The sequence below is a fragment of the Diorhabda sublineata genome, chromosome 7 (assembly GCF_026230105.1).
Source record: "Diorhabda sublineata isolate icDioSubl1.1 chromosome 7, icDioSubl1.1, whole genome shotgun sequence".
Taxonomy (NCBI): Eukaryota; Metazoa; Arthropoda; class Insecta; order Coleoptera; family Chrysomelidae; genus Diorhabda; species Diorhabda sublineata.
The window spans coordinates 16,552,488-16,578,571 of NC_079480.1; the positions used below are offsets into that span (position 1 = coordinate 16,552,488).

Sequence of the window (26,084 nt, forward strand, 5' to 3'; positions counted from 1 at the left end):
CCAGTCTTGTTAATTCTAATGAAGTAACTAAGTACATATAATATTAAACACAAATAAGCACCATTTCTTTTATCTCACAACATTTTTTTTTTCTTTTTTTCCCATCATGTATCATCTCAATTTAATATACATATACTTTCTTGCCACTCTCTTACAACATCAAAAACTCTCAAAAATGAGGAGAAAAAATCACTTCAGTGAAGTCGTCTTTTGGTTAATAGGGAAGAAAGCAAAGGTGGCAAATTATATCCCTTCCATCCGAAATTTCCCAAAAAAAGGGATTGAGTAACTGGTAATCAATCACTCAATGATTTTACTACACCTAAATGTTCTTGATTTCAGGTCTCTTCTGTTTTAAAATTAGTTTTTATTTTTGATAATTGATAATTTTTTCTTTATCAAAATATAATGAAATTGCATTAACGAACTACGAAATATCAAAAAAAAAATTCAATTATAAGAATTTTTTTTTTTTTATTTAAAATTAACGTGCTCGGCTACTATGGCCACTTGCACGGGAGCGGTTATAATACATTAAATATGAAATGGTTCATTGAGACAAGTATACAATATGAATACACAGTAACACAATTGTTCTATAGTTGGTGGTACAGCTGTACATCTTTGAGAAACTAAAGTAGAGAGGTAATTTGTTCCGAGTTGTTAAGGACTTCATTGTAGTTCTGGCTAAGCCGAAACTGTTGTCTTTCGACGGTATATTTGCGACACTCGGTCAAAATATGCTTCATGGTTAGGTACGAGTTGCAGCTGGAGCAAAATGGTCTGGCAGTAGTAGTCATAAGATATCCATGAGTAAGTCTTGAATGGCCAATTCTTACTTTTCTAATCGCAGTTAAGTCTTGCCTTGAGAGACCAGCGAAGATAATAGGTTGGTTACCAATTGAACGCTGTATTTGACGTAGGGATGTGTTAATAGTGTCCCAATGCTGCTGCCATGTAACTCTGGATTTTCTTTTGAACTGTGATTTTAAATCCTTTCCAATAATTACATTGTCGGTGACGGTATATGTAGCTGCAATTTTTGCCTGTTTGTCTGCTAGTTCGTTGCCTTCGATGCCAATGTGGGAAGGTATCCAAATTAAAGTAACTGCTATTCCTTGGGATGAGATAAGCTGGTAGGACAATAGGATGTTCGGTAAATATATTTTGGATGGATAAAATAGAGGCAAGTGAGTCTGTACATATGGCGACGAGCTTATAAGGTGGAGAGATTGAATTGATGGCCTGTAGAATGCTGAATAGTTCACCTGTGTGAACGTTACAGGTTGATGGGATAAGGGAAGATTTTATTGCAATTTGTGACGTTGCAACAGAGCAGCCTACTCCTGTTTCATTTTTGTGTATAACACTAAATCATAGTGGTTATTCATTATTATGTCATTAAAATCATTTATAATTAATTGTTTGGGTGTTGCATGCTTATTGTATCTCATAAGGGATGTGTTGAATTTAGGAATGTTGATAGTCCATGGGGGAGTAGAGGGGATAGGAAGGGGGCTAGTTTGTTTGAGGTTGACGCCGTCAAGCAGCTGGGATAAAATTAAAGGGATATGTTTTGATAATGGCAAGGCTGAGGAGTTGTGTAACGTGTTAGAATTTGATGTGAAAAGCGAGTAGACAGGATTGAGGGGGTTAGCCGATACGGACGCTGCGTAAGAAAGCAGAATTTGCTGCCGTCTGATCCAAAGAGGGGGCTCATTAGCTTCGCAGTAAATGCTTTCTGCAGGACTAGATCGAAAAGCACCTAAACAGAGGCGTAAAGCTGTATTATGCACCGAGTTCAGGAGATCGAGATCAGATTTTGTGGCCGAGATATATATGTGACAGCCATAATCTAATTTCGAGCGAATGATGGCCCTATAAATTTTGATAAGGGAGTTTTCGTCTGCTCCCCAGTGGTAATGCGAAAGGATTTTAATAAGGTTTAATCTTTTGCCGCATTCGCCTTTGATTTCTCGAATATGTTGTTTCCAGGTGAGCCGAGAGTCGAATGTTAGACCAAGTATTTTACAGTGATCAACAACAGGAAGGCGGTCATTGTTAATGAGGATAGTAGGAGATAATGTAGATGGTCGTCTACTAAATTTAATAATTCTGGATTTTGTTTGTGAAAAAGTTAATCCTAAGTGAATTATATTTTTACTTAGGGTGTTTACTGATGACTGAATTAGATTAGTTGTAGTAGGAGTAGATGTGCCATGACAGTAAATAACCATGTCGTCTGCATATAAAGCATACTTGATTAGAGGCAGGAGATCAGAGCAAATAACGTTTATTGCTAGATTGAATAAAGTGGGGCTTATAACCGATCCTTGGGGAACACCATCAGTCTGGGCACAGGTTGACGAGAAAATTCCATTAGCAAAGACTTTGAATGTCCTTGAAGTTAAGAAATTCCGAATAAAATGAAATATATGTCCGGAGATATTTAGTGAAGTTAGTTTATTTAGAATTGACTGTCTACTGACAGAATCAAAAGCACCGTTGATATCAAATATAGCTGCAATGACCTCTTGTTTTTTATTAAGGGCAACAGAAATATGGGATTGGAGAAGAACCAGATTGTCTTGGGTCGATCTATGTTTTCGGAATCCCGACTGTTTTTTTGAGAATAAATTATGTTTATCGAGAAACCATAGAAGCCGCTTATTAACCATCTTTTCTAATAATTTGCACATGGTACAGGTAAGTGATATGGGCCGGAAAGAGTTCGGGGAGGTAACATTTTGTTCAGGCTTTTTAATAGGAATTATCGTAGAAGTACGCCATTGGCTAGGGAATTGATTGGTGATCCATATAAAATTGTCAATTTCTAGAAGCTTGCGTAAACCTGTATTAGAGAGTTTTTTAAGAAATATGTACGGGATGTCATCGGGACCGGAGGCAGTATTTTTGCAGCTACTGAGGGCTGAGGTAAGCTCTAAGAAGGAGAATGCGCAGTTAAGAGAGGTGATATCTTGCGTTATAGTCGTAGAGCATGGGTAGGTAGTTTTGTCTATAGAGGGTGGTGTGAAGTTAACTTTACATTTAAATTTTGATTCAAAAGTTTTGGCCAGAATGTTGCTGATTTCTTCATTTTCACTCACTATTTTATTGTTATATAAGAGAGTCGGAATTTTTAAATTGGAATTGTTACCTTGAATTTGTCTTATTTTATTCCAAAGTTGGGTGGGACTTGTATTAACATTTATGGAAGACACATAGTTTCTCCAGGAACATTTTTTACTTTGCTTTATAATATATCTAGCCTTGGCTCTGGTTCTCTTCAGATTGATAAGGTTCTCTTGTGTTTTATGACTACGATAAAAATTGAGTGCTATTTTTTGTTGTTTTATAGCACTTTCACAGCTGGAGTTCCACCAAGGGACAGTTTTTTGTTTAGGACAGATATTTTTTTTTACCAATGTGCTGATGAGCAGCTGAAAGTATAGCATCTGTAATCCTCAGTATGTTATTGTTTATATCATCTGTGAGAGATAATTCCGATAGGTTGGACTTTGTTTGACACGTATAACTAGTCCAGTCGGCAGAGTTTAAGCTCCAAAACCTTCTGGATAAAGTATCATTTTGGTTAGGGATACTGGAGGATATGATAATAGGATAATGATTGCTATCATATAGATCATTAGCGGTATGCCAATTTAGTGAAGGGGCAAGTTTGGGGTCACTAAAGCTAAGATCAATACATGAGAAGGTGCCAGATGAGAAATTCAAGTGTGTATTTGATCCAGTATTTAGCAAGCATGAGCCAGTACAATTGATCACGTTTTCGATGGTTTTTCCCTTTCCCATGGTAATATTGGATCCCCACATTGTATTATGGGCGTTAAAGTCACCTACAAGAATGTATGGTTGGGGGAGTTGAGAGATTAGGTTGAAAAGTTCTATTTCTTTTAAAGGATAATTAGGAGGAATATATAAGTTGCAAATAGTAAGATTATTTGGGCACCAGGTGGAAACTGCAATAGCCTTAAGATCTATAGCGATTTGGAGAGGGGAGGAAAATAGTTCACTAGAAATGAAAATAGAGGTGCCACCGCTAGCTCTCGCGCAGTTGGTGCGAACATAATGATATCCTTCATAGTTTTTTAATTTAGGGAGTTTATCTATTTTAGAGTTGGTTTCTTGTAAACACAAGATTTCAGGGCGCATATCTGATATTAATTGTTGGATTCTTTCCAGGCGAGGAAAAAACCCATCACAATTCCATTGAATAATTTTGAATGGGGACTTAGGGAGTTAATAGTTTAGGGTATTCATCATCTGTTTGATTATCCGAAGAAACGCTTTTGTTATCAGATAGATCCTCAGGATTAAGTTGTCTCTTAAGTTTTTTCAGGAGTCGAGTGAGACGGTTTTTCAGAGATCGCTCTTTTGTTTCGGCATAAAGAAGTGATAAATCATTTAACAGTCCTTGGATATTAGGAGTAAATTCTAAAGCATCGTTGAGAGGATCAGAACTACCGTACGAGTTTTCTAAAAATGCCGTTAACTGGATTTCAGAGAGCGTGAGATTGGACGGATTGTTCTTATAAAGGTTCTGAATAGAGATTTGAGAAATGAGAGTGAGTTTAGGATTTTCGGAGACTAGCGTTTTAGGTTTTTTCTTACAAGGCTTAGTTGTGTTGTGTGATGTTTTATATGATGGGGGGGGGGCATTTGGTTGTCTGTTGGTAATGGAGATTCTGTGGGGGATAGCTGACTGAGGGTGTGAGGAAGTGTAGGGTTAGATGGTGATTCAGCATTAGTTTGATCAGATATTGATAATAATGATTATTCGACAGAGGTTCAGAAGATAACAGGGGGGAAGAGGAGGTACCGCTGAGTGAAGTAGAAGCTGGTAATTGTGGTAGTGAAGGAGAGTGGCAGGATATGTCATTTTGAGGTTCAGATGGTGTGGAATTGGTGCAAGAGTCAGCAGTATGTCCACTCTGTTTACAGAGAAAACACACCAATTTATCAGTAGAGACAAATATACGATACGGGGTACCATCGTGAGTAATCAGAATCGAGGTTTCTATGCTAAAGTTATCATTTTCAGGGATGACGTAAGTAATTCTACGGAAAGTCATGATATGAGCGTATTCATCTCCTTGCGCGCCACATTTCACAAATGAAACAGGAGAAGCTATTTGCAGTCCGATGTCCTTGAGAGCATTTTCGATAGCAGAGTGTGGGATAGTAGGGGATACATTCGATATTAAAATGCGTTTAGCTGGTGAAATTAGTCTTCGAATAGGAATTATTGTAGAGTTGATGCAAATGTTCTGGTGACTTTTGAGAAGATCATCTAAAATTGCTGTTGAGGAGAGATATATGCAAATACGGTTGTTAGAAATTCTTGATGCGAATGTAATGTTTTTTGGGGAAACGATATCTCCTATAGATTTTATATATTCGAATAAAACGGTGTTGGGGATAGAATGCATAATAATTGCTTGCTCGCGTTTAGGAAAAGTAAGGGGGGGAGGCTTTGTTAACGTTGCATCAACATATGATTTTGGACCATGAGATGAGTTTTGATAAGATAAAGATGATTGGGTTATTTTATTCAATGTAGTCATTTTTGCTAGTAGCTCTGGATACCAAAGCTACAAGTTTCAGGTTCAGAAAGGAATAGGCGTCCGAGAAGGACCCTGTGGAGTAAATAGTAGGAAAATAACAGTTACCTTTTGCACTCCTACGACACTGGTGGATTTCTTGTTTTATTTGCAGCCAATAGTTTCACAAAATAAAATAAATAAACGGTCGCAAATTGAATTTTAATGATCACATGTTGATATTTGGTTTTCAATAGATTTCAGTAGAATAAAAACGTTAATATGAAATTAGCACGAAGATAACAATATTTATCCAGATAGAACAATATGCGTGTGCACTCGTCGGCTACCCGAATGAGAATGAATATAAGAATTAAAAATTCTTAAAACGGTATCTTATACACAAAAAAGAGAATTTTGAGAAATGTCATTCGAACAAGAAATCTATCAATGATAAAAAACATTTTTTTTTAGTATTCTAGTAGACTTTATAATTCTATTTTATAAATTTTAATACAACAAAGAACAATTGAAATAACCAGTTTAACCCATCAAATTTTGATTTCAATTTTTCTCAACTAACCTGGCTCGGAAATCTATAAATCACCCCGAAGGCTCCAAATTACACTTTAGAAGTACCTTCTGGTTTTCCGAGAAAGTTGTGACAACTACAAAAATCTGTAAAATTTTCTGTTTTCGTGTGTTTCTAGAAAATGGCGAAGAATTTCTTAAAAAAAGCTGAAGATCATCAATTTCCACATGGCATTATGTGAGTTGCTGGCGAAATAGAATCAAGTTCTGCTCTTGTTTTTTTTTAATTACTCATTCAGCTCTATATTCATTTCTGGCATTGGAATAACATGAATAATCAATTGTGTGATAATTATTATAGATATCCAACAATTATAAGCACTGAATTGGTAATTTTTCAAAAGTATTTTTCGTAAATTATTTTGTGAAAGTCAGTACAGTAATCACAACAAATATTGAAAATATACGAGAGAAAATGCCTCAAATCCACTGTATATATATGTTTTACGATTCGACTAATGTGAAGTAAATTGTTATATATTTGGCTTATCCACAGCCCAATACTCATGCCAAACATTTTCTTATAGATAGTTTCTTGCTTTTCTGTATATTTACAAATACTTCAACATTCGTTATTTCCCAAAATATTGTAGAAAATAACCCAAATTTTAGGACTTCTGTCGTTACCATATACTGGGGATATTACTTGAGTGGAAATGAAATCAAAATAAGTCACAAAGTATATAAAACACTGAATAATTCAAGCCAATACAAAATATGAATACAAAAAAATGAATTTCCATTGTATACAATTTAGATTGATTATAAATGGGAAACATTTTACTATAACATCGCCTGTCTACTCAACAGGATCACAATAAAAATAAAATTTCAAAACAAGTCATTTCAACAGAATTTTCTTAATTTTTGTTTGTAGAAATAACTGTTATAAAAAAAGTGAAAAAACAAACGATTCTACGGCGTTCACTTTATAATTTATTATATAAATATCTATTGATATTAAAGAAAAATCCAACCAACAAGGTGAAATAAAACAATCATTTTCTTCCTATATTACCTGTCCAACACAATTTTTAATATCCAAATTCCAATATAACTCACTGACTACCGCACTTAAAGTAAGTAAACGATGATGTTCACGTATTTTTTCTTTGGTTATACTCAAAATTTGCCAATAATATTAAAACCTTCATTTTTGTCAAAATAAAACTTGATTCCCACAAAAAAGGAATAATTGATTCGTTTTAGGGAAATTTATGTTCTCAGATCTCTTAAATAATAGTATCAACTTCATATTATAAATATAATAATGGCGGAATTTAGTAAAAACTAATCAGACAACAGTGGTGATCATCATATGATTGTGAAATGTTATTAATTGATAAAATCAACAATCAATGCATTTGCTTTATCCTTTTGAGCAAGGAGTATTTAAGATATATTTAACTACGCCGTACCAAATTTCGTTCAAATACATCATATTTCTGCTTGAGCTTCGGTACGTCTCAATAATTCTTTAACAGATTAGTTTGATTTATTCGTAATGTTAAAAGGTTATAAGGTGATTGACGTGTAATAGGCTGCTGTAGAAGATAAAACAGATGACAGTTCAGTTACTTCAGAGCGATTTTATTGCCAATTTCTATCGACCAATCGCCATTAATGTTTCAATTTACTACCATTTGTGAAAAATATATTTCTCTCGAAATTAAGGGCGATTTTTTTAACTACTTTTTTGAAAGTTATTATCTTCACAGTTATTAACGGTGCTGATTGATTGAATCAACATTAACACGTTGAGCTTCGGTGCGGTTAATGCAACTGCACTTTCCCCACTGCCCAGACCGATCCTATCGACCTCACGAAGTATTTTATTTCGAACCTCCTCCCCGGGTCCTTGAAACTTTATCTCACACCTGGTCCTTTTGTTTTTTTCACGATTTTTTTACTGTACCCTACATAATCTCTTCTAACCTTATGACTTGGACCTTCTTTCTTCACTAGGCAATGGGTTTTTTTGGTTTTGTTATCTCTTAATCAACAACAGCCGTAGTTTCTTTCGTCAGTAATTTCCTTGTTACACTGATTTGAGAATCAGTAATTGCTATATTCTATTTCGTTATTCTTTTCTAAAGAATATGGACATTTACCATTTCTGTACCAAATAACAGCTCAATTACAATTTGTGTGCCCCTTCAAAGTACTTCTGAAAGAAGTATTGTAACTTTCCATTTGGCCATGGCTTAAGGCTTTACAACCATTCCAAATCTTCTGTCAACTGATTATTGTCTCTTCAGCATACTTTGTAGAAAGCATCGTCATCCTTCCATTTTAGTATCGTTATTTCTTCATCGTTTTCTTTGCTAATAATTTCATTTCTTCAGCTTCTTTTGTACAATATCTATGGATAGTCCTATTTTTTCGCAATGTTCCCAATAAATGAGTTTGGTTTCGTTGCAGCTTTCCAGCTAACTCCCAATTGGTATCATACACACAAAGAAATATCATTTTTTGCAAAATTTTTATTCGAAATAAATCTTTTCATTATTTTTCCTTGGATCTACACCCCATATGGAGTGTAAAAACAATCCTGGGCCCTGGGGAAACTTTATCAATTTTGAATGGGGCCCAACGTATCAAAAGAACTTTGTTTACTTTACTAATGTAATTTGATAACTAATAGGCAGTGTAGAACTTACTCATAAACATATGGTCCAATTTCCTCTAGATGTAGTTTTTCGACAATACCATCTCTATAATCGTCAACGTTTGTATAATTAAATAAGTGGACATTATATCTAAGTCTAACTGGGGGTTTCTTCCACATATCAAAAGCTTTACTATTGTTCTTGAGAACTACTTGCTGAAAAATACGATTTTTGTCAGAAATTATTTAATAATTTTTTAGGCGTTTGAATGTAATATTTCGGAAAATATTACAGATATAATGAACTTTTATTGAAGCAATTCTTATATTGTCTGTAGATATATTTGATTATCTGTTGTTTTGTTGAAAGTTTGGTGCACTGTTCGACAAAAGAGAATATTCGAATCGCTATTTTTAATATTAGTTAACAGCACTGTTTGTTAAAATATAACAGTGAATGGAAGTGCAGGAATGCTCACTTAAGTTTTTAATAATAAGTCAACAATATTTTTTTTTGAGTGAGAATGAAACTCTCAAGCCTACGATTCTAATTTTTCCAAGTCTAAAATATAACAAAAATATTATTAACTGAAATGTTTTCAAAATACAAAAAATATATGCATTCCTTTAAGTTGAAAACAAGAAAATACTGTATTGATAATAAATATTAGCCTATATACATAACTCGAATAAATAAATACTAAAATTCATAAGCGAAGGTACCAGAAATTTAAAATGTTTTTGATGAAAATTGCAACATCTGGATATAATTTCATTCATAATATAGTGTAAGTTTTGCCTACTTGGGATTTTTTCTTACAATGTTTATAAAGTTCTTCATTTATTATTTGTATTGAATATATAATTAGTGAACAATAACCAGTAAAAAAAATGAATGTGGAGTGGAGATACCCCCTCCTTAAAAAAAAGGAAAATCAAAATGTTACTTCGACAAAAAGATACAATTCGATTGAAACATTGTCTAGAAACAGTTAAAAAAAATTAAACCAATTATGTACAAAAGAATTGGTTTTTTGATATTATCAAATAATTTTAAAAGAAATATTTACATTCAATATGGGGTTAAATTCTTATTTTGGTAAATGCTATTAATTTCTTCTCAGAATTTAAACGTTAGTTCCTAAGTTAATAATGGTTAGTACTAGGATTCCGCAATAGTTGACTATTTATTGTTCAATTTCTTTGAAAACGGTTTCTTCGCCATTCTGTTCAGTACCAAAAAATTAATTTTTTCTACGTCCCATATAATATTCAAATTTTTTTATTAATTTGCATTTATCAAGAATGTAATTTCTGAATCGCTCAAAAAGATTTTGCGTTAAAAAAAGTGCCGTTACGTGTTATTTTTTAACGCAATTATAAAATAGTTTTATCAAAATAGTGGGCTGCGAACGCTTTCTTTTCTTGATATTCGTTCAAGAAAATCCGTTTTGTGTCTAATTAAAAAGAGTGTAGTATTATTGTTTGTGATGAAAAGTTATAGTGATGAAAATTTAAACTGCACACCAGAAGATGTTGTTGAATCGGCAACTGCAGCGACTATGAATCTTCTCCCTGAGAAATTCAGGGAACAGTATTTAAATGAGTATAATTCTTTTATGGATTGGCTTATTAGAAAAAGGCGTAAACAGCTTCACAGAAAGAGTGTTACCAGCTTATTTTGAAACTAAATCCAAAATTTAGAACTCTTCAACACTTTGGTAGACTGATTCAAAACTGAAAGGCACCCTAATGGTAAATAACGACGTAGACATTAGTAAATACTCGCAACTCATTGCACATTTAAAAAATAAATCATTTGGCTGTAAACTCAAAAAATCTAAAACATTTGCCCATGAAAAAATTAATAAGTTTCTGTTGCAAGCTCCAGATGATCTTTATCTCATGCATTGACAACAAAAAATTTTATTGTGAGCCTAGATATTATTTGTAACATCTTTCAGGTTGCTTTAAAATTCGGAATCGCAAGAGCTCTGCGGAGGGAAGAATTATATAAACTGTAACGATATTAATAATACCGGAAATGTTTTAATTATCACAGTACCTGATACAAAAACTCATGTTCAACGTCGATTTACCGGTATTGGGGAAATATCTGACAATAGATTAAACTTGATAAACATTTATAAAACGACCCACAAATGTAAAAACAGATCAATTCTTTTCGCAATATAGAAATGGAAAATGCAAAACCCAAGTTGTAGGTATCAATACCTTTTCAAAAATTCCCTCGCTTATCGCAACATATGAATGAATGAATATACCTAATCCAAAAAAACTACACTGGGCAAACATTTCGACGATTTTTGGCGTCTCTATTGGTGGATTCCGATGGTGATATAATTCAACTAAAGAAGCACAGTGGGTGGAAATCCAACACCGTTGTGGAGGGTTACGTAGACGACTAAATAAAAAACAAAATGGATTTAGCAGTGAAAATTTTAACGGGAAAACTAGTTCAACTTCAAGAAATATTGTAAATGTTCACGATCCTACCAACGATCCAATAAGTACTAATACAACTATAGACGATGTTATCTCTTTGAATTCGTTAAATTTTGCCAATAATGATCACAGTTGTACTTTTAATATTACTATTACGAAATTAAAATTGATAAAAGTCTTGTCGAATTTTTTTAAGCCTACGGACGTAGAAAAAATTTTGTATGAAACTCGTGAGTAAAGTAACTTTTTTTTCACTCGTAGGAATTGCTTTGCCATTACTTCACACACTTGCATAAATAACTATTTTATGCGTATGTACGTTAGATTTCCATTATGGTGATTTCGCATAGAAATTGATTCAAACATAATTTGAAGAAATTTGTCTTGTTTTTAACTGTCTCGAATCACAACATCCATCTATTCTAAAAGTAATTTTTACCAAAAACTTTCCAGAATACACATTTGTGTAACGTGTGATTTTTAGTTTCAGTGAGCAGACTGGAATCAATCGAATGGAATAATCCTCTTTGTGTTTGAATACCTGATAGGTGTCAATATTGACAAAAATGTCGCTCGACGTGCCGTTCTTCGGAATTCAACTTCAAATCCATTAGAATGACAACATCTGAATTTAAAAAATATTGAATAGTTGTGACATGTTCTTACCGATAATACTAGATCGTCAAAAGCATTTGTAAACCATGTGAGAACAGCTCCAGTTAGACTTATGAGAAAAAGTACAGCCAATCCAGAAATAACTGTAATTAAAAAAATATTTATAACTTAAGTGAAAGTTTGAAATATGTTTCAATGAATTTTTTTCTATTTATCGTCATTGTACATAGAACACTTTGTATTTAATGGTTTCAAATTTTGTGTTCAAAATAATGTTATAACTAGTTCTTAAAATATACCTGTATTATTAACGATTATCCAATAATATTAATATAATAACCAGGCTCGAAGTCCCGGTTCTGAGGTTTTTTCATATGAGTTGATTTGCTGCGAAGACAACTGTATAATAGGGTTAGGTCGCCTAAGAGTATGCACATAACTTTCTCTGAGTTATGAATTAGTTATACTCAATCAATTTTCGAAAACAAATATTAATTCAAGTGAGAAATATATAACGCTTATAGTAGACTTCAATGCACCCAAATTGGGAACGAAAATCACATATATAGCCTACTCACCTAATTACTTCTCCATTTTTTATCAGTAAATGAAAAAGAAGTTAAATTTTGGAAACCCTAGTAGAAAGATGTTATTAAATGGTGAGATCGTAGTAAATTCTACTGTCAAACTTTACAGTATAATTGCAAATTTGTAAAATTGTATCAACGTCAAGTCTCTACATCGATATTTTATTTCATTCCAAGAAAAAAAATGAGTTGTCAGAATTCAGTATTTTGCATCTCATTTATTACAGATAATTTCTTCTTCAAAAATTACTCTAGACTAAACAGCCATCAGTCCACTGCATTAACTTTTTGTGATTATTCTAATGCTTTTGATTGTGTTACAAATTGCAGTACTACGGTTTCAGGAAAACACCTTTCGCATGGCTTAAGTCATACCTCACCAACAGAAGTCAGCTTGTAAGGGTTGATACAATGATGTCATCTTGCAAGCCAATAGAATGTGGAGTGCCCCAAGGCTCAGTACTAGGTTCTACTTTATTTCTTCTGTTTATAAACGACATTGCCTATCTAGACATCAGTGGTAAAATATGTCTTTTTGCAACGTTTCTAAAACTAAAGTTTCATCATGTAAAATACATTGCCGCCTTTTTTATTAAATAACATCATTTTAGACGTCGCTGAATTTGTAAAATTTTTAAGGCTTGTTGTGGACAATTATTCCTTGATGAAATGGAAGTTACATATTGCCGCTTTATCTAAAACATTAAGTCCCTCCTGTTTTGCGCTGAAATCAATTTCCAAAGAACTGAACTTATCCACCTCCTTAACAGTTTATTATGTCCTTATTGAGTCGCATCTCCAATATGACCTTCTCTTCTGGGGTACGTGTGCGACTCAATTTGAACGAATCTTAAAACTACAAAAGAGAGCTGTTAGATATTTACTTGGACTAAACAGCATGGCTCATTGCAGAGACTTCTTCAAAATATTAAAAATTCTGTCTCTTTCTTTCTTATTCATCTTTGAATCCGTTTGCCTAATTCGTAAACACACTTCTCCAGTTTCAAAAAAGATCGTTGCACGTCTATCCACTTATGAATGCGGAGCACGACCTTTACATACCTACTCCACGTTCAGAATTATTTTTGGCTCAATATTTTACAATGCAAAAAAACTGCACAATCACTTGCCAGTTGAAATCAAATATCATATCAGATATCATATTTTCCTGCATTCCACAATAATTTGAGGGTATATTCACTGTAAAGTGCCTTCTACTATGTGAACGACTTCTATTCTAATAATATTTAATTCCTAGCATGCTGTATACTGGCTTAATTTTGCTTTGACTTATTTACTAATTTTACCTATAATGTTGTTAGTCATAGAGGTTTCTTTCTGTGTATTGAAATTATATTATAATTATATATTTATTTAGTTATTTTTATGTTTATTTTCAAGTTTTTACATGCTGTTGTCTACCTATTGTAACAATTTTTTGATAATAAAGGATTTCTCTCTCTCTCTCTCTCTCTCTCTCTTCCGCTCTCAAATATATTCGGGTAAAACCAGTATACAAACTAAATTATAGTTTGAACAGTAAGTATTATTTACAATGTTAGCTTCAGTTATTTGAAAGAGAATTGGGTCTTTTCTCCTGGAAAACAACACATGAGATTAATTATTAAGAAAATAAATAGCCGTAACACAGTTTGAAATGATTTTCGTAAAATCCATAGCTAATAATATGTAGTATCAAATACTGATATAATAGTTCTCTTTTCAAAATCCCTATCTAGTAGAAAAGGCAGACGAAAATAGTTATTTACCAGATCGTAAATATGTTGACAAATAGTAACGCTGATAACCTTTCTGTCTAGAGCAAGTTTAGACTGAGTTCGAACCTCGAAAAAAAAAATTTACACTGAATTAAAAACGGACATTTAAAGTAAAATTATACAGAGTAGTCCTAAGCATATTTTGGGGGCATTAAACAGATATTTTCTTTTTTTCTAGCAATCTTCAGCAGAAAACTAGTACTATAGTCGAGCTCATATAGTTTCCACCCATTTCAAATCAAATGAGCCCCGACATGACAAAATATTTCACATTACATTACAAAATTCTTATGCTATTAAACTTCATGTTGATATAAATTCAGCTCTATTATTATGATGAAAACTGGAATAATTCCAATTTAAATTCGAATGAAATATATTTTTTCGTAATCGGCAATAAAGTGAAACATTAATGGCGATTGGTCGATAGAAATTGTCAGAAAAATCGCTTGTTAGTGCCTAGGCGCTGAAGGAACCGCTTCATGATCGACAGTAGTCGATTATACCTCAACCAGCTTACAACTTTTTAACATTACGAATAATTTAAACTATTCTGCTACCTTTAATATAAATAAATGACAAAAAAAACAAGATTTACATGCCAATTTTTAAAAAACAATCATTTTATTCAACTGTGCAACTGAACGCGACACTCATAACATATTCTGCTCGCATCAATTCCAAACATTTTTGTAACTATTCTTGAATATGAGCGATTTCGAAAAAAACATGTAACGCGACACTAGAGTCTCCTTTTGTCACTCTTCTAGTTAGTTACATCGGCAACTAATCACCAGCCTCGGGACAAAAAATATGTCAAATATTAAGTCACTATACATAAATAACTATGGTTGTATATTAGTAGTCTCGTTCTAGGCTATGATCCTAATTAACTCATAAGTAATCTACCTGATCCCAAATGACAGGTTTTGAAACTCCCTATAGACGACAATGAAATGAATGGAAAAACTTTCAATTTGAAAACCCAATAAATTTCATATTTATTGCTTCCAGTATATGTTCCTGATACAAGTGAAGGAAATTCTGTAAGCATTAGAATTCATTAATTTATCAAATTTTATTATTTCATTGTTACAACACATATTGATAAAAGGTTACTTGTGTTGTGACGTCCATATTTATTCTTAGATAAGAGTGGAACGACTTGGTTATATTTAGGCAAAATTCAGTCTGGGTTGATAAACTTTTGACATAACAAATCACACCACTTTTTTCATGCGTTGTAAAATAGCGATAATCTCGTTTATCTGATATCACCTTATCAATCAATACTTTCTAATAGTTAGTGGTAGATCCATATTTTGAATACTGTCAAATAATACACTATACATATAAAAAGTTGTTATGATATTTACATCCCTAACCCTTGTTACAAGTGACAAATATTACATTTTAATATAAATAGTCAATGACTTTAACAGGTTATTGTACAAGTGATAATTATAACCAGCAATGGAGTTTCAAGTATACATAATAAACAGACTACTCTCAACCAACAGCTGCGGTATTGAAAACGAATAAAAATTTACGCAATTAATTTTCTTACCTCGCCATTTAAGTGACAGACATACAGCGTGGCAGAAATCTAGATCATATGATTCATTATACAGAGTGAGTTTTATGTATGAAACGTCTCAATTATCTAGGAAACAGCTTGTACGATCTCCATAAATTTTTGTGCTGAAGGGTCTTGTGATACGGTCGGTGTTATGGTGGTATCTACATAGTTGTCAGATCTTTCTTTTTTTTTGGAAAAATAGTGAACTTTGTTATTTCAAACATATCATCCTATATATTTTGTTATGAATTTATTATCACGTAAAATTTCCATTACAGATGTTTGCTAAATATCAAGTTCCCTGGATATTTGTCTAGTTCTCAAGTGTCTTCTAACATGACACGAACATCCAAATATTTATTTTCAATTTCAGATGTAGTTCTTCTGCGTCCTGATTTGGATAAATCTTTTACTGAACCAGTTTAGTTGAACTTTTTTACTAATTTACTGACAGTAGAGATCTTGTTATAAGATTTCGGTTAGGATATAAATTATTAAAGATATTAAACGTTTCTTGTTGACTTCTACGGCTATCACCATATCCTAATATCATTAAACCATCAATTCTTTTTCAGATAAATGATCCATTGTGACTTTCAATAAACTTCAACAATAATAATTTATTGATATGTCAAATTTGTTATTGTAGCAGTCAAAGCCACTTAAATGTACTATTTTAATTTCGATGGAGATAACGCAAATGTAGCTGTACCTCCGAAATTATGGAATTTAGGTATAGGGAATTTTGGAAGAATAATAATTACTATTTCTTGAGAATTTCGAAGAAAACGGAAATATCTGATAACAATGTAAATACCACCACAATACCAGCCTTGTACACAATAATTTGTGAAAATCGTACAAGCCGTTTCCGAGATAATTGAGGTTCCATACATAAAATTAACTCTCTGTATGTATATAAAACTATAAACATTGTAAAATTACTAGTTTATGGTGTACAGTCTTCGAAAAAATGTATATTGATAGATCGGTAATAGTAATAGTAATAAGTCTTGAATATTATTTCTACGTCAACAATCGTTAAATTAATATCTCATTACATTAAGAGGTGTGGCTATTAAATAAAGAGACTGCGCGCCTAGAGGGCGTCCTAGACGGGTGGGGTGAAAAACAAATAGTGCTTTGGGTATCTAGATATTTTGTCTATGCACGTCCCAAAACACGTTTCCGTCACTATTATAGTATTTGTGCAGTAGCGGTTTGAAGTTCTAAACCAAAATAACGAATGCATTGTGAACTACAATGTAAATTGTTAGCCGAGGAATACATACTCAACTTTGTCTTAAATCTCAATCAAGATTATCATTATTCGAGGAATTTTTATAAATGCGAAACAATTTCTTTAGTAATTACTAAAAAAAGAATTTCTGGAATAGTCTGTGATATTTATATTGAACCCATTGCTTACTACTACCCATATAAACAGAAATTTAAACACCTATATTCACACATTTATCCTATGTGAAGCATTTTTCTATAAGCAATTTATCGACTGCAAAAACTCGCTACGAGGTTGAGTGGGTGTAGTGTTAGTAAATAGATAGTTTCACAGTTAACTATTTATTTGGATTTAATTACGATGTGGACAATACTTAGCTGACACCATAGAATCACATATTTCGATCTTTTAAGACAACATAGCTACTATAAATGCCAAAACGCCTGAACTGGTGCACTTTAGGCTTCTCTCGAAATGAAAAAAGTCCTGGTGAGTTACGGTTGCAAGGTCTAGCTCGTTTAGGTGGCCGGTGTCGGTTAACGTGCCAGACTGAAATCGCCAATTATTGACCCAGAGCCCATTCTTGGAGTAGCCAGCCAATGAGAAGAGATAGGTTTTTAATTTTTTGATTGCAAACTCTGCCCAATAGCGTATGAATGATGAAATGTTTTTTTTTTGTTGAAATTTATATAGAAAATCAGAAAAAATGTTCTATTCAAAAAAAAAAGAAATATAAGATGATTGTGTCGGACATTTTCGTAAGTTTTTGAAGTTTATTATTGGTTTTGTGAAATAAGATACTCGCAACAAATGCGTAAACAGAAAAACAGGTTTTAAAGATGCCTAATGAGAACTGGTTAAAATTAATTCAATAACTTAGTAGAATTGTTACAATTATATTGTTGGATATTTTATTCAATAGTCAATATTAATGTCCCGAGTGCATGTCAAATTGTCGATAATTTATGATGTTTATTAATCCTAGACGAAAATTTGGCACTAGTTCAAATTATCGATAATTTGCACTAGTGCAGTATTATCGCTGAAATTTGATCGTTGCTAGGTAAACATAAAATATTACAGCTTTTTGGTTGGCTTAAATTTTTCGAAGGAAATAGTCAATAGAATCATACCTCCCATTGTCCGTCAGCAAACCATTTTCTAAACAAATACGCTATCGTATCTTCAGGTTAATCGGCAGCTTTGTCATATTATAGGCAAACATCTTCTTCCAATATCAGTTGTGATTATAAATACCGCCACTGCTTATTGCAGACTGTCTGATAGCAATATTTCGAAGAAATTGTGTACATACGCCTATCGACATATTTGGCCAATAGAAACGCATTTATGTTTACGAATCGATGTTTTCATTGGTTGAGATTGGATATGATTATTCCATATGGACTGACGATTTGTTAGATGTTTAGAATTTTATACGGGGAGTAAACATTATTTTTCATTTCTTAATTTGGTATGAGTGCCTTGCGAATTTATGAAATATTGATTGTTCCTTGCATAACTGTCTTCTGCAATTCATTTTGGAAGAGCTATAATAGCAACGCGATAAAGTAGTAGAAAACCATTTTAACCTTCCCATAAGCGAGCTTTCCTCTTGAATACAGCCTATTTGTGTCGACAGCTTATCCCTCGCAAACAAAAATATGGATTTCAAACTAAGTTTGGTCAAATATATTACAGTCATAATCCCCTTTTATTTTACGTACATATTCCTGTCTTAGTGTAATTATTTTATGCTTACAATTCGACTATGTAGCTCCTAATATCCGGATTAACAAATTAACAAATACATTCAGGAATATTCCGCAATTTAGATTGAATTAGTGCTGGATTTGTTACTCTTTGGAAAACTCGTTGAATAAAATTTTTTGGTAACATTATCAACCCAAGTAAATTTTCAATTTGATCAATGCTGTTTTGAATAATGATTCTAATAGTACCTGATTTATTTAATATATAAATTATCCTCTAATCGCTAGTTTGTGAATTCTTGCGATATCCACATTATTCAAGATTATTTCTTGTTTAAATACCGATACAAAAAACTACGTACTGACATTAAACATGTGCTATCATTATTATTAATTATTCTCGATTCATATAATTGTGGCGCCAAAACAAAAAATTCTCGTAATAGTTCATCTTGAACTGTCGTTTGGAATGATCTCCAGAAGGTTATATTATTAAACTTACACGTCGTTCTGCAACAAGTTATAATGTAAATGGTACCAATTGAAGGAAAATTCCTGCTGATATACATCTAAACACAAGTTACAACGACACTGGAAAAAAAATTATTTCATCTTAGAACTTATGGATACAGTAGACCGCATAAAGAACTAATGTACTTGGTTTGTGCCCTAAAAATATTGAATGAGATCACTTATTGCTTTTTTAATTTAAGTGCGTAGCCGGCTCTTCAAGATCTCAAATATATTCTAAATTGTTCTGTTTAATTATTTTTCCAGAAATTTTGAACGTCAAAATTTTGTAACATCTATTTCCAAGCTAGTTGTCCAAGAAGTCACTTAACGCCGATTTTTGTCTATAGGAGAACATTTTTATATAATGAGCTTAATAATTTTAGAAAATATACAGTGTGTCTACTTAGGTTGGAACCATAGGGAAAACTTTTTTTTGTGGTTTTATGAAAAAAAGTAATTCTTGATAAAAATTTTTAAAAGCAGTATGCGAGGTTTATCAAAAAATTTGAATTTTTTGCAAGAGTAAAATATATTTATTTTTTAAAATTCAGAAAAATGTTATGAAGTAAAGTTGGTTTGAATTTAAAGTTATTTTCAAATATGCAGTTACAGCCATTTAATATGAAAATGCAGGTTTTGTGATTATTCACTAATCATTCCGTCTTAATTATTCTGGCGGGATAAAATTTAACACAATGTGACAATGAATGTCACGAGTGAGTTTATAACATTACAATAAAAATGGCAAATTTACTAAATCGTGAGTTTATAATTATATTAAAATTATATAGAGTGGCCGCAAATATTTTTAATGATATACATCTGCATAGAAGCATTAGGCATTCAACAGTTACAAAAATTTAGAAAATAGATTTAAGAAGAATGAAGACACTGAATTTGAAGTGATGCTTTCTGTCGTAGAAGACCCAAAAATGTCATTAAGAAAAAGGGTCTCTGCAATCCAAACTACTTTAGCAAGTGAAGATAAAGTGACAAATATTTTGAAAGGTAATAAGTATCATGCTTACAAACTGCAATTTTTACACACTTTACTACCAAGCGATTACGATATTTGTTTTGAATTATGCGTTCTGATTCAAGGAAAGCTGGATGAAGACCCGTTCTTCACAAGAATTATAGAATTCTTCGATCAGGCAACATTTTCTTTAAACGGAACCGTCTCATCCCGAAATTGTCTCTGGTGGTCTAACAGTAATCCAAACTTTGTAATAAAAACTCGGAACCAATATTCTTTTAAAACGAACGTATGGTGTAGTGTGTACAAAAATAAATTAGTTCGACCTTTTTTTTCGACATTCCTTAAATGCCTCACAATTATTAGAAAATCAAGTAAGTGATTTTTTGCACGACCTTCCGTTACAAGAATGTATGACAATTTGATTCCAACTAGACGGTGCTTCCATCCATAATACATTTAACGTTAGAGTACTCCTTGAAAATATGTTTAATGGGAAGGTGATTCCCTTGACTTTTTTATGGGGTTACTTGAAACAGCAGGTTTATTGGCGAGGACCATTTGATGATGTAGACCATTTGGACAGGATTATTTTTGAAAAATGCCAAAAAATTACTCCAAATATGATACGGAAAGTGATACAAGAGTTTGATAAAAGAACAATTGAATGTTTACAATGAGAAGATGGATATATCGAAGCTGTAGGGCATTGCATCAAAATTTAATTATGTTTTATTTTGTTTAATAAATATTCTTTGTATGGGTTTTTCAATTTCTACAATAAATTTTTAACAGGTAAGAGATATAAATTGTATCCCACCAGAATAATTAATACGGAATGATTAGTAAATAATCACAAAACCTGAATTTTCATAATAAATGGCCTTAATCGCATATTTGAATATAACTTTTGATTCAAAACAATTTTATTCTAAGAAATTTTTTGTATTTTAAAAAATAAAGATACTTTACTCTTGCACAAAATTCAAATTTTTTAACTTACCTCGTAAACTGCTTCCAAAAATTGATGTCTGTTGGGTGCATTCCAGCTTTTGGACTTTACAAAACTTTTTATCAAGAATAACTTTTTTTCATAAAACCACTAATAAAAAAGTTTTCCATATGGTTCCAACTTAAGTAGAGTATATTTTAGTATATTTTATAAAATTGTTAAGCTCACTATATAAAAATGTACACACCGTATATGACATTATCGTGTGTTTGTTTACTAAGTTAAATGTATTTATTTCTAGGCTAGACTTGATACGAGCAAAAAAACGAAAATATTTTTGAGTGATGTGAGAAAGATGATTTGGAAAATACAACCATTTCAAATTAATTAATTGAAACAAGATAAAAAATTTCATTGTAAAAAAAAGAATATCAAAGTTTGCTAAACCAAATCCACTCATGGATTTCAATAATAGTAGTAGTGAACATTTCAATAACAAATATTAATCAATTCAGGAACACCCAAAAAAATACAATGGATATAATGTGATCATACATACATACATACATACATCAAATAATGCTTAAATTTGTTATAAACTGAATAAACAATATTTTATATCAATTTACTATCTTTAAAAAAAAATAAACTGTGATAAGGGTTGAAGAAAAAGCTTTTTTTCAGTTTACAGTGAACGAAAAATAACAAAGTCAATTCACTGTTAATTTTATCTATGCGGCACTGACGGCTTCATGAACAATGACAATTCAATAGGAAACGCTTAGTTAAATGGCATATAATCGTAATATTTTCAACTGTTCAACCATTGTTACAAATTTAAATCTTACTTAATACAAAATACAAAAATTCCACATTCAAACAATGTTTGTGTCCTTTAAACTTGAGATATTAATAAGACAAATGATTGAGACTTGTTGATGTAAACATTCGTATAAAAGCACGACATCTCGACATTTCAAAACGTTATTTTCCGCTTAACCTGGGATAGGCTAAAAGAAAAACTTTCACTATCAAGGAAATTCAAATCAAATATGGCGATTTACGTATTTTTTACAGTTCTGTTGCGTCTCATGATTTTATTAATTTTTCTAATCAATGTTCTAGATTGATAGCAAGTGGTTTTATGGTTGGAATCTACGGATCTATCAAGTAATCCTTCTGCATTTATTATAGCATCCACGTGATTCTTATCTCTATTTTCAATCGAACTGCTCATCTTGAAACTTGTTTTTATTTTCAATTACAATACAAATGCGTGAATGGAATAAGTGAGTTGAGAATGCAAGAATCAGCAGAAAAATCAGATTTGTGCCCTTAAAACTTGTCAAATACCTATCCTTATATACGTAAATTTGCTCCAGCTATAATAAATAATTTCTTCTTTTGGAAAAAGCCAAAAATTGATTGGTGATCAGAAGTGTAACTTGGAAATTGTGAAATAATGTATTTATCCATTTAACACTCTATTTCTGTATATAAAAGTATTTAATTGCTACAGAAATAATTAGAGAAATGAACCAAGCTTTCAATGATTATTATTATATTCCTTGACTTGATGCAAAAAATTCGGGAGAACATGATTTTTAATCATAAATACGCCTATAAAAAAAATACGATGCAAAATTTATTATATGAATGTATTACACGTTTATCAAATAATACGCTTTGTGAAAATAAATATAACTTTAGGTAGGTATTCAATAAATGTCTGTGAATGTTTGGAAAAAATATCCAAACAAAACCTAATGTCCGCGTTTGTAGACATAACGTATATTCGCAATTTATTATACAAAACACTGAATAATTGTTTGTAAAATACGATGTTCTTCGCCTTTGTAACATAACATAACACGTAATTCATAGATGGATATTTTTTTCCAAACATTCATAGACATTTATTGAATACCTTGTTAAAGTTATACTTATTTTCAAAAAGAGTATTATTTGATAAATGTGTAATACATTGATATAATAAATTTAGCATCGTATAATTTTTTACAGGCGTATTTATGAAATTTGAAACATTTTGGACATGGACACCTATCGGACTTGGAGCTGTCTTCGGATGATGAGGAAGTAGGAAATAGTAATATCCTTGTACGAGACATCTTCGATTGGGTGCTGATGTGATAACACAGAACCAAAGAGAGTACACCCCACCTGACCCCTTCGATGAACATGAAGACAAAAATAAAGACTGAGATATGTCAGCTTCAGATTTTGTGTTTGAGACCGAAGAGTCGGAGGAGCTGGATATTGAAGAGGGCTAGCAAGAGCTAGCTGCACTGAATGTAGAGAATTTCGATCATCTTACAGCAAAACCGAACAGCAAGTGGAGACACAAACAAATAAATAACTCTATACCGACGGATTTCCTCCCACCAATAACAGTTGATCCAGTTGTTCAAGATTCTCTTAATTATTATTATAAATATGTTCTTACACAGCTTTTTATACAGATGGTTGAAATGACAAATTTATATGCTGTGCAGTCAGGAAAATCCACGTCCAGCAATTAAAAAGGGAAATTATTTGGCTTACACATGGTAACCGGAATATTCAATATCCAGTTCTGAAAATGTACTGAGAAAATAACATAAGTTTTTCTCTTTTTATAAACAGTATGTCAAGAGATAGATTTTTTGCGCTCCCTAACAATGAACATTTAGTAGATAATTTGAAAAAACCTCCAAATTGTCAAGATGTATTTTATAAAGTACGACCAATCTACGATGCAATTCGAAGCCGTTGTTTAGAACTGCCGTTAGAGAGAGAACTGTGTGTCGATGAACAAATAGTTCCTTTTACTGGGAAGCATTCTGCTAAACAATATGTAAAAGGCAAACCTTGTCCATAGGGAATCAAACTGTTCTTCCTGTGTGGCAAGAATGGCCGAGCTTATGATTTTATGATATATCAAAACTCCATTCCAGAATTAGACAAGAAGTTGATTTTGGCGCATCGGTAATATTGTATCTAATAAAAAGAGTTGGTGAGAATAGTGGCCATGTGATAATTACTTCTCATCCTATTATAAGATGCAAATTTTGAAACACAAAGGTATTATGGCTACTTGCACAGCTTGTGTCAATAGATTTGCAAAATCACTACTGGTCAGTGATAAAGATATAAAAAAGAAACCTAGTTTTGCTGAAGAGATTACTAGTGCCGGTGGGGATGTTACTATGGCCAAATGGCTAGATAAAAAGCCAGCCAACTTAACATCTAACTTTATTAGTATAGGAGAGAAGGATATGGTGAGAAGATGGTCAAAGACAGAAAAAAGATTTATAGAAGTTGAGACGCCTGAAATAGTCAAAGAGTACAATCACGCGATGGGAGGTGTTGATCTATTAGACCAACTTATGAGCCGTTATAGGACTTTCATAAAGTCGAAGAAGTGGCGGATTATTTTCATGCTTCAGATCTGGCAGTCGTTCAAGCCTATCGTGAATATGAGACAAATAACAATTTGCTCGGAATACCCAAAGCAAAACGGCTTACACTTCTTCATCCTCGCCAACACCTGGCTCAAATAAGATTTTACCAGTAATTGTTCCAAGAAGACCGGGAGAACTGCGTCCGTCAGTTAAAATAGCTACAGGTAGCGTTGGTCACTTTCCAGCTCATGACGTCGGGTCAGGAACGTACTGCAAATTACCGGGATGCAAAGTAAAATCCCGCATCGAGTGCATAAAATACAAAGTGCATTTGTGTTTAAACAAAAACAAAAGTTTCCATACCTAAATTTCCCACAGTTTATTATTTATTTTTATCAGAAGATTTATTACGTTTTTCATTGTTTTACAAGATTTATTTTTTGTTTTGAGCTGGAATTTAATTTTGTAAAACATTTCCATATTTTCTGTAATAAAAACGTTATGAAATGATCATCTATTATATATTTACATATAATCCCTACATTAGTTGTTATAATCACTTAGGCCGAATGTTCACTTTTCAGCACATAAAAAAACATCAATTTTCTCGGAAAATAATGAAAACATATCAATTTTTTTAATATTTCCATACTCAATAGTACCTAACATAACATGAATAAAATCGATTCAAACAAAATCCAAAAAGCAAAAAATCAAGTCTGAAAGGGTTAACAGTAATTTTTATGTGAATGTTATTTGAAAAACAAATCGAATGAAACACTTTATCATGTTTAATTCCGTCAAGTTATTCTCAATTAATTTCTGGTATGATATTACTAACGATAAAAACTTCTGATAATCCATATCTACTAGAATATGCAATACCACACTTCAATAGTTTTCGTAACAAAAATTTAAAAAATATAACTTACATAGTATCCGCTTTGTATTGTACTCATGACCAAAAATATAAGTTTTTTTTGGTACAATTTCCTCTTGAACTTTCTCTAAGATTTCTTTTGTTAACGCTGGACCTCTCATGAAAATTTGATTACAATTTCTTTCTAAATATGAATGTTTACCACCAAACAATCCATTTTCACTATCAACTGCGCGCAAAGTTTCATCATTGGGATACATCATCAGTGATACAAATTTATATTTACTTTTCAAAGTTTGGCGCGACCAAAGTTACTTAGTTACTTTAGCTCGATAAACACTGATAATGGGTGAAATAAATGATTGTGGGCAGTTTTATAAGCGTTAAAATGTTCTTATCTTTTATGACTCTTATGAAAGAATATATATATATATATATATATATATATATATATATATATATATATATATATATATATATATAACTCAGCTTCTTACTGAATCGGACGTTATCATAATTTTTCACGTCTTCAATAGACGTAACACCATTTAACATATCGTACGATGTTGATGCCAATGATTTTTTTTTTATATGTTTTCAACATATTTATCAACGTTTAGTTCGT

The 26,084-nt window shown here is 32.1% G+C and overlaps 1 protein-coding gene across 1 annotated transcript in view; it reads right to left on the reverse strand.

Moving 5' to 3' along the window:
- The window catches only part of LOC130446682 (scavenger receptor class B member 1-like), a 46,031-nt gene extending 20,167 nt beyond the window's left edge, over positions 1–25,864 (reverse strand). Inside the window, exons 1-3 of the mRNA XM_056783066.1 lie at positions 25,512–25,864; positions 11,893–11,984; positions 8,813–8,976 (exon numbers count right to left, since the gene is read on the reverse strand). Coding sequence (XP_056639044.1) covers positions 8,813–8,976; positions 11,893–11,984; positions 25,512–25,722 — 467 coding nt within the window. The 5' untranslated portion in view covers positions 25,723–25,864. The remainder of the gene's footprint in view (positions 1–8,812; positions 8,977–11,892; positions 11,985–25,511) is intronic.
- Positions 25,865–26,084: the final 220 nt, after the last annotated feature.